At 35.3% G+C, this 10,000-nt stretch overlaps 3 protein-coding genes and 1 pseudogene across 3 annotated transcripts in view; all 4 read left to right on the top strand.

The window, feature by feature from the left end:
- Positions 1 to 623, top strand: part of LOC116843385 (odorant receptor 13a-like) — a 6,781-nt gene extending 6,158 nt beyond the window's left edge. Inside the window, exons 4-5 of the mRNA XM_032813771.1 lie at positions 12 to 167; positions 236 to 623. Coding sequence (XP_032669662.1) covers positions 12 to 167; positions 236 to 286 — 207 coding nt within the window. The 3' untranslated portion in view covers positions 287 to 623. The remainder of the gene's footprint in view (positions 1 to 11; positions 168 to 235) is intronic.
- A 291-nt stretch (positions 624 to 914) lies between these two features.
- Positions 915 to 2,808, top strand: LOC116843434 (odorant receptor 85c-like). The gene is made up of 5 exons (XM_032813820.1): positions 915 to 1,714; positions 1,916 to 2,015; positions 2,096 to 2,206; positions 2,351 to 2,506; positions 2,634 to 2,808. Exons 1-5 carry the CDS (start codon positions 915 to 917, stop codon positions 2,685 to 2,687), a joined length of 1,221 nt encoding a protein of 406 aa, XP_032669711.1. The 3' UTR covers positions 2,688 to 2,808.
- A 556-nt stretch (positions 2,809 to 3,364) lies between these two features.
- On the top strand, positions 3,365 to 6,110 carry LOC116843380. The gene is made up of 5 exons (XM_032813767.1): positions 3,365 to 4,186; positions 4,390 to 4,489; positions 4,929 to 5,039; positions 5,167 to 5,322; positions 6,057 to 6,110. The coding sequence occupies exons 1-5, from the start codon at positions 3,366 to 3,368 to the stop codon at positions 6,108 to 6,110; spliced, it is 1,242 nt and encodes a 413-aa protein (XP_032669658.1). The 5' UTR covers position 3,365.
- Positions 6,111 to 6,717: 607 nt separating this feature from the next.
- LOC116843433 lies at positions 6,718 to 9,474 on the top strand (annotated as a pseudogene).
- Positions 9,475 to 10,000: the final 526 nt, after the last annotated feature.

The raw sequence follows: 10,000 nt of genomic DNA, 5'->3' as shown, positions 1-10,000 counted from the left end.
AATCGTAACAGAGTATAGAAGTTGCGTTGGTGATATCTACGATGAGTTGGTATCGTCTTCCGTATAAGAAGGCTCGCGGTTTAATCCTGATAATAGCGATTTCCAATATTCCCATGAAAATCTCAGCAGGCAGGCTGATAGAAATGTCTTTACCCACGTTCAGTAATGTGAGTATAGAAATCTATTTTTCTCGTTTGACAGTAGCAAATTGACAGTTCGTTTTGTTTTTTCGTAGATTGTCAGAACATCAATGGCATACTTTAATTTGCTCAGAAAATTTATTTGATCTGCATCTTCGGTGAGACGATATCTTTCATATATGGTTTATTTAATAAGATTATATTCAAACACTAATCCGCAACCGATACTCAGCACAAATGAATAATATAACAAATATTCTCTATCCCAATTTTAGTTTATCACCTTTATCAATAATAAGATATTTCGCGAGAATCTAGATTTTGAACATTTTTGTGACATTTTTACCAAGCCATTACTTGCTAATTTATTTGGAATAAATTATTTTATGAAATTAAATATTCCGGCATTAAGTTTGTCATTCACTTCATTAACAATTCGCGTACTATAACTTTGTTGTACTCGATATATCTCTATGATCTGACACAAACTGACCCACTCGTAAAAGTGCTAAAGACTATCCTGCGCGAATCGATCTTACCCTGTAATTATCTTACAAAAAATTACAACCGCACGTGCAATCAATGGTACCAAACTTTTACTTGTGCTGTAACTGAGCTGCGGTGGGTGAGCCATTCACGCAGACGCAAGAGTGTACATAATGCAATCGGCAAGTTTTATAGACGTTTCGTCTGTTAGTTGCACTTGCGCGACCGTTTCGTGAGTAAGTTTCTGTTCATAAAATTCGGTTTCATCACATTCGCTCCCCAAACGCGATGATTAAGCACGCAGATCTACGCAACTCTAATTACAAGGATGATATCAGATATACCGTGCAGATTCACCGAATGATTCTGGGACTGATCGGCGTGTGGCCAATCTTAGAGCGATCCTGGCACCGGAAGAGACTGATGAAGAGATTTCTTAACTGCGTGTGTTGTTTCCTACTGTCCTTTAATCTGATACCGTGGGTGCTATACATGTTACTGATTATGGATACGTTCAAGGCCAGGCTGAAGATGTTCGGCGCATTTTGTTTTTACACCATGGTGTCTTTTATGTACTGTTCGCTGATCTACCAGGAGGATCGTATCAGGGAATGCTTGAGGCACATTGAAGAGGATTGGCGAAACGTTAAGGATGTAAACGACCGCAAGATTATGCTAGACAAGGCTAAAACAGGACGTATCATTCTCATCACTGCCACGTTGTTCTTGTTCACCAGCGGCTTCACTTACCGTTTGATTCAGCCAATAGCCAGGGGCAACATCGTCGTCAACGAGAACCTCACGATTAGACCTTTGGTGCAAGGAAATTATTATATTTTCTTCGATCCGCAGCAGAGCCCGGCCTATGAAATCGTGTTCTCTGTTCAATGTATGGCCGGTGTCGTCATTTACATCATAACAGCGAGTGTCTGTGGGGTTACTGCATTGCTCACCATGCATGTCTGCGGACAACTCGAGATGCTGATCAGCTGGCTGGAGAATTTGGCAAGTGACAATCAGTTGTGGAAGGATCACGTCGCCACTCGGAGATTAGCGACGTTCATCGTACATCATGTTAGGATACGTAAGTGAGTAGCTGAAAATATTATAGATTTTTTCTTAATGAAAATATTTTATTAATTTCAACGACATGTTTTACATAACTTATTACACAACTCCTACTTATTTAGTTGAAATACTATTTATTTTTTACATTTTATTACGATTTTATTAAATTTTAAAGCAACAAAAATTACATTGAAATTTATAAAATTGTATTATAATTATAGATTTTTGCATCAAATACAAGATATCGTAGGAGAAATGTGTTTTATTGAAATTATCGGATGCACTTTAATATTATGTCTTTTAGGATATTACGTGATAACGGTACGCAGAAAGAATATTTCGCAATGTATATGCCTTACATATTTTTATGAATATTTTTCTGAAATAATAACGCATTTTAGGGATGGGAACGAAATGATGCAATATCTACGTTGACGTATGCTATAATGCTAGTATCATTTACCTTCAATATTTTTATATTATGTTACATTGGAGAGATTTTAAATACTCAGGTAGGATACGTAAGTTTGCAAATGTGTCAAACACGTAGCCGGAAAAATATAAACAACTGAAGAATAATAAAAATAATATGAAATGAGATTTATTAATCCAGAGAGATGAGATTTATTAAAATTTTGTTGGATTTTACGTAACAGGGAGACAAATTAAGCACTACTTGCTGCACCGTCGATTGGTATTGCTTACCTAGTAAAAGAGCTCGTTACCTCATCTTTGTGATTGCCATGGCTAAATATCCTACAAAGATCAGAGCGAGTAAATTTATGGATCTCTCTTTCAGCAGTTTCAGTGCAGTAAGTAACTATATTTCTCGTCTGCAACATAATCATAGTGAATAAAAATTTTATAACAAAGTATTCAATCAAAATAACATTGAAGTATCAATATCTTTTATATATGTAACTTATATTTAATTTTTAGGTCGTCAGAACCGCGATGGCATATTTAAATTTGCTCCGAACAGTTACTGTATAATTATACAAACTACGATTTGTACTAAGAATTTTTATTATGTTTTATAGGATAATATTCTTCATTTAAGATTGTAAATATCATTTATGCAAATTCAATTCAGTCGTGCGTAGATATTGCATATTCAGTCTTTACGTCTCACATATTCTCACCTTATATACCGAACATCCATATCTGTTTACGAGTAAGAAACATAACTCCAAATTTAATTACGTATTAAATGTCATAAACTTTAAATCATATTGTTACAGCCTATTCCACTAACCACTTCGAATTCATTTTCACATTTCAACTTTGAAAGATATTCACCTTTTAACTAAACATGCTATAAAGACCAAATCGCGCAGTCGCCAGACTACGCATAATTTTTTCTTCTTTCATGATTTTCTAAACCACGATGCGATCTAAATATATCCTTATTTTTTAGTCGTCTCCTTCGTGTTTGCCAACGCGGTAGCTATTATAAGACAACCAGGAAACGACTCCCGTAACTTCATGTACCCTTCACTCAAGTAATTACGCAAACTTCCCCGACAAATGCTCGCTGCTCGCGAGCTTGTTCTGCGTTGACTATTCTTTTCTTCATGGAAAATCTGGAAAGTAGCGCAAGCGTACATCGCGGCGAGGACAAGCGCGAGTTCGAGCGACTATCAGTGCGCATCGACCATTCGTACCGCGACAATGGGAAGTTTATCCCATTATTCTGGTGCCCGTAAACGGCTTCATAACCAATATTACAAAAACGACCTGCTGGTCAGCATACAACTGAATATGTGGATTCAGAAATTAATCGGTACGTGGCCCTTGTCCGTAAATCATTCTTGGATCGAAACATTGTGGTGCAGGCTACTGAACTTAATCTGCTACACGATAATGGCTATGATCCTAATCCCCTGCAGCATGTACATCGTATTGGAAATCAAGGATTTTTACAATCAACTAAAGCTCGGCAGCGCGCTCAGTTTCTTTATGATGGCAGTAATAAAATATTGCGCTCTGATTTTACGCGAGAGCGATTTTCGCAGGTGCATCGAATATATTAAAACTGACTGGAAAAACGTGAAGTACGCGGAGGATCGGAAAATCATGCTAGAGAACGCGAACTACAGTCGCCGGTTGGTGGTCATCTGCTGTGTCTTTATGTATGGCAGCGTTCTGTTCTATTACGTGGCTGTGCCGCTAACTCGTGCCAAGATCGTTGACGAGAACAGCAATCTGACATATCGACGACTGGTGTTCCCGGTCCCCAAAGTAATTATTGACACCCGACGAAGTCCCATCAACGAGATTTTCGGTTTCATCCATCTGCTATGTGGTATTGTCACCCATAATATCACGGTGGCGGCATGTAGCCTGGTAGCTCTCCTCGCAATGCACGCTTGCGGTCAACTGCAGGTGCTAATGTCCTGGTTGAACCATCTGGTTGACGGCCGAGAAGGTGTCAATGACACTGTAGATGAGAGATTGGCGAATATTATTCAACTGCATGTACGCATTTTGAAGTAAGTAAATGTTGTGCACATACCATTCGTCTATAATTTTGGAGTATCAAAAGAATACATTGTATCCTTTTTGTGACAATATTCATTATTATAATAAATTTGATATTAAGGGAAATTTGTACATTTAAGCAAATAGAATTTGCTTTGCGAATAGATGCTTTATAAAGAGGAAATGTGTTTAAAGTTTATTCTCCGTGTTTTAGCTTCATATCGTTAAGCGAAGAATTACTGCACGAAATATCTTTGGTGGAGGTTGTGGGATGTACGTTAAACATATGTTTCCTTGGGTATTATTGTATGATGGTACATATCTCTATTTGATAGTAAATTCGTGACATGTGTATTTGAATAATATATCACGAACGTATATAGAAACACGAATTGCATATTTGCAAATGTTGCCTATGCTTTCTATATCTGCGTACTTGGGTATTATATGAAATAATAACTAAATACTCGGGTACTTGAACAAGAAATCGCGACTAATACTCGAATCCATTTGTCATCTATTATTGATTTATCTCTCATTTTTCTAAGGAATTATATTAAAATATTTGTAATTACGGAATTTGTGTACTCAAGTAAATTTGAGAAACAATCGGAAATACCCTAAAAACTTGGATATTTAAATAGTACCTAAATATCAAGATACCTAGATAATTGGCACCACTAATATTTTTCTTGTTATCTATTTACGAATTACATATATTTCATATTAAACATATATTTTATATTATTGTAGGAATGGGATTTTAAGCAACCTGTTAGTGGCCTAACGTATTTGATATTACTCATCTCGCTTACATTCAATATATTCATATTTTGTTATATAGGAGAACTTTTAGCGGAACAGGTACTTCCGTACTATTGCACTATTTTTTTTTCAAATAATAGATATGAAATAATCTAAAACAATTTTCTATTGATAATCTAAAACGATAGTTGCCTATAACAGAATTGTAAAACAAATCTTGTAACAGACCATGAAAGTACGTGAGAGCTCATACATGATCGATTGGTATCGGCTACCTGGGAGAAAAAGTCACGCCATTATCTTGATCATTTGTATGTCCAACGCGACCACCAAACTTACCGCTGGAAATATTATTGATTTGTCCATTAGTAGCTTCGGAGACGTGAGTATTATATCGACATATTATGATTATAATACCACAGCTGATATTAATATTTTGTTGCACATGTATATAATTTTCATATGTTTAAAATATTTCAAAGTACAAAATAATAAAAATGCAAAGTTATAAAATTATTTTTATAATAAAATAAAATATCAGCACATTGGGCAATTGAAATAAATACTGTTGATTAACCATTATGTCAATACCCGGATACCCGAGTATCCCAATTTCTTTTAAAAAATTTCAGTAATTTCTACTGAAATATCGCCAATTGATCCCGAATCCACATAATTTCAACAATTTTACGTAAGTTCGTAAGAATAACTATAGTTAATAATATTCTAGAAATTTTATATTTTTTACAAATGTCGTGGATCCGCATTATTTCAAATTTCAATTATAAAGATTCGCACGAGTGTGCTATAAAGCAATTTATAACGAATAAATTAAAAACAATCATTAGTCCCAAAAGTTACTTTTATTCCACTATGCCGCATCAAATATATAAGGGAAAGGGGAGAAACATTGATTGTCATACTTACTGTTGTTAGAAGAAATCGAGAAAGTATGTTAGAAGGACTAATAGCGACCCTTTTTCTACTTATACAATGAAATTTTATAATGAGTACTTGGGTAGGCCGGGATTTTCATCTAACGTGAAAATTTTGAGTATTGCCATAAGGGTTAAAGCGTAATCTATTATAGTAACGTAATATTATCTCCAAAAACAGGTTATAAAGTCTTCTGTTGCTTATTTGAACATGCTACGAACATTTACGACTTGAGGAGATATAGCTTCATTAAAAAATATTACTCGTCGAACAATGCAAAGTTTTACAAGGTTCAGCAGTAACATAACGTATTAGTATGTCTCATTATCAAATTATAATTATATTTTGAATTAAATAGTAGAAGTATATAATATCATTGCACTGTTTGATCTGTGAGCCGATATTATTCTCAAATAGAACTTGTCACTTTGTAGCGCTACCGCATAATATCATCTAATACTTGTACAAGATATGTCATTTTTATTGTTGTTATGAACTTGTACATTAATAAATAATTAATGCTTCAAGATGTAAAACAACATCAAAAAGAATTAATATATGTTTCATATATATTAATATATTAACGTTAAGTATGTATGTAATATTATATATTAATATTATGTATATTATTATGTATATTAATACTATATATTAATATATTAATATTACATATTAACATATAATTAATATATATATTAATATTATATATGCATAAAAAAGTACTTTCTATATATTATATTTAAATACGATTTCCTAGAGAAAAATACAACGGGTAGACCATTTTAATCACATGTATTTTATGTATAACATATATATTTACACACGTGTATATTATACGGTAATGTACAAAATTGTACATCACCATATAACATATCGCGTAATATAGGCAAATAAGGAAATTCTTGCAATCCTTTCCGATTAGTCGCAGAAAATACTTCCACAAAGAACTTGAACCGTGCAGTCATAACTTATGAGCAGAAAATAATGCACCAGAAACGAGATACGTAGAAACGGCATAGATTTTCTCTTACGGAAGTCGCTACGTCTACAAAGTTTCCCCTTTTCGTCCTATCGAGCGTTTTATCGTTTCTATCCTGGTAGAGAAGTTATTGCGGAATAGTAACTTGAAGAAACTAGTTACAGCACAGTCGCGACATTAGGCATTCTGCGTCCAAGCTTTTGCGCGATCTCGTCAATACCTGACGAGATCGCGCAAAACATCTATATCTCGGAAATCGAATCCCATCGCTACCGTCTATGATGACAAGGAGGACATGCTGCTGGGTATCCAGCTGAATCGCTGGATACTGAAGCCAATTAGCACCTGGCCGCAATCAGCCGAAATTTCGTGGGCAGAAAGATTCGTGTACACGTTGATAAACGTAACTTGCACTAGTATGATTGGCTTCATTATCCCCTGAGTCATGTTCGCTGCATTCAAAGTCAAAGACATGTACAATAATTTGAAGTTCTCGGGACCGTTGAATTTCTGTCTCATGACCGTCATCAAATACTTCTCGCTCATTTGCCGTGAAGATGACATTCGCAGAATCATTGAGCATATCGAAGACAATTGGATAAATACATGTCATTACAATGATAGGAGTATCCATAATCAGAAACGCAAAATTCGGCCGTCGCCTCGTAGCAATTTGCGCGTTCTTCATATGCGGGGTTATGTTCTATTACCTCGTTATGCCTTTTAGTAACGGCAAGATCACGGAACCTGACGGGAATCTGGACAGCGATCACGTAACTTCGAGCAGAACTTTATACTTTTCACTTTTCGCTCTATCGATTTCACGTGACATTTTTCATTGTTCACGTAATCAAATAACTTTATGCTTGAAAAGCACGAATCACTAAACATGGTTCCTATATGATTTCAATATCGGCCAAATCAGCTGTATCCATCGGCTATAGAACATACAACCTTAAAAACATCGCTATAACCTTAGGACTGTTATGTTTCCTGTATCTAATCACAGCAGTAGCATAATATATTCATCATATCACTAGATTTTCACTTTTCCGCAAGCACATTTCATGGCTAACAAGTTCACGTGAAAAGTTTCACGTTTCTACGCTTCGCCGAATTTAGTGATCACGAGTTCACGTGAAACTTTTCACTTTTCACGTTTCCGCTCTAGGGGAAAAGTTACATGATCGCTGTCCTGACGTATCGGCCGCTCATGTACCCAGAGTTGTCGTCGACGTACGATACAGCCTCATTAGCGAGATCTTCTGGTTGCAATGTGTGTCGGGCTTTATTGCTCATTCTATCATGACCGGTGCTTGCAGTTTGGTGGCGGTGTTCGCGATACACGTTTGGAGACGATGAATTCCTGATGAATTAGATTGAGCATTGGTGGACAGTCAGGAAGATTTTTACGGTAGCGATAGACTGGCGATAATTGTGCAGCAGCACGTCTTACGGTGAGTCCTTTGCGGAATTTCTGTGTCGATAGTTCTTAAGAAGAGTTCATACATTAGCGAAAAAGCAGAAAGGCGAAAGTCAATCAGGACTCGTGCTGGTAAGAAAACAGAAACTGCGAACTACTACCTAACTAACAGCGCAAGTTCAAATTGATTGCGATATATCTGCTTTGTACTTTTTTTGCTAAGGTGTGTATTATTCATTATTTATAATGTGCTTGTTATTGTTATTTTTATAATTATATTAATTATGCTTGCGATTACTGTTCCAAAGAAATAGCATCTTTGAATCAAATTCCTCCTGCGCGTTACAATGGCACTTGTCTTCCAGTTTCATATCGCTAACGGACAAGGTATTGCCCGAAATATCTGTCATGGGAAGGATGTAGGATATACGTCAAACATGTGTTTTCTCGGATATTGTACTATCACGGTATGCATACTGTGCGAAAAGTACGTACTGCAAAGCGCAGCGTTTTGTTTCGAATAATATTGTAGATTGACGCGCGAGCCGCGCGTGCACATGATTCATGTGCTTAGTATATTTGAAATATAAGGACATTTACGTTGCAGGAATGGGAACATATAGACACTGTCACTCGCGTAACATACGTTATTCTGCTTATATCTCTCACGTTCAATTTCTTCATATTCTGTTACATTGGCGAACTTATTGCGAAACAGGCAGAGTGCTTACAGTCAAAGCGGTCTTCTGCACTGATATAAACTTTTTATGTATAAATTAATGCACAATTTAGAGTAATTAAAACATTATTTCCTACTTTGAAGTACTTTCTTTAGTAACTTCTTATGGTTGAAATTATTCTTTCAAATAAAATTCCGAAATGAGAAAAGTAATCTTGTAAACAGTGCAAAAAGATCGGCGAGGTATCGTATATAATCGATTGGCATTGACTATCAGGAAAGTAGGCCTCGTATTGCCCTCGTATTAATAATCGCAATGTCTAATTTGTTCGTCAAACTTACTGCCGGAAATTATTTTGTAAGTTGTCTCTCAGTACTATTGGTGACGTAAGTTACACAATAGCATTATTAAATATATTAACGGTCAAATAATTTACGTGTCGTCTCTCCTTCTAACCGATAGGTGGTTAAGACATTTATTACTTACTTGAACATGTTACGCACATTAACTTCGTAAAATATCTCCAAAACGTGCAAATTGTAGCATAGATCGATATATCGATTGATTAGTTGCGAATAAATGTTACTTAATTATTTAATCTCACATGAAATGAAATTATGCAAATAGAAAAGCAGAAAATGTCAACTATCACTTGAGCAGCAGCGCGATTGGCTCCTGCCTTTCTACTTTGTATTTTTTTAACAAGGTGTGAATTTTTCCTTATTTTATCTGTCGTGGAAATTATAGGATGTACGTTAAACATGTGTTTTCTCGGATATTATGCTATCACGGTATGCATATCTTAGAAATACTCACCGAAAAGAAGGGAATACGAGAGATACGATGAGAGAAGTGGAGATTTAATAAACAGAATACATGAATATTTAAAGTCATTACTTAAGAAATCCAACATGCAGTTGTCGTGACCTTCTATAACATTTTTAGGTACAACCCACATTAAGTATGATCAGTATTTATACACATACGTATGTACAAAATCGTGCATATATATATATATATATATATATATATATATATATAT

Source organism: Odontomachus brunneus, unplaced genomic scaffold (assembly GCF_010583005.1).
Source record: "Odontomachus brunneus isolate Ranch 3 - 2012 unplaced genomic scaffold, Obru_v1 Obru_scaffold_032, whole genome shotgun sequence".
NCBI lineage: Eukaryota > Metazoa > Arthropoda > Insecta > Hymenoptera > Formicidae > Odontomachus > Odontomachus brunneus.
Note: the sequence above shows the minus strand (reverse complement) of the source record. Positions and strands in the feature narration are given on the sequence as shown.

Coding starts and splice junctions, on each gene's coding strand:
- LOC116843434 (XM_032813820.1), top strand. CDS start 915: ATGATTAAGCACGCAGATCTACGCAACTCTAATTACAAGGATGATATC. Junction 2,207..2,350: donor GAGAGATTTTAAATACTCAG/GTAGGATACGTA, acceptor TTTACGTAACAG/GGAGACAAATTAAGCACTAC. Junction 2,507..2,633: donor CTTTCAGCAGTTTCAGTGCA/GTAAGTAACTAT, acceptor TTTAATTTTTAG/GTCGTCAGAACCGCGATGGC.
- LOC116843380 (XM_032813767.1), top strand. CDS start 3,366: ATGGGAAGTTTATCCCATTATTCTGGTGCCCGTAAACGGCTTCATAAC. Junction 4,187..4,389: donor CTGCATGTACGCATTTTGAA/GTAAGTAAATGT, acceptor TCCGTGTTTTAG/CTTCATATCGTTAAGCGAAG. Junction 4,490..4,928: donor TTGGGTATTATTGTATGATG/GTACATATCTCT, acceptor ATATTATTGTAG/GAATGGGATTTTAAGCAACC.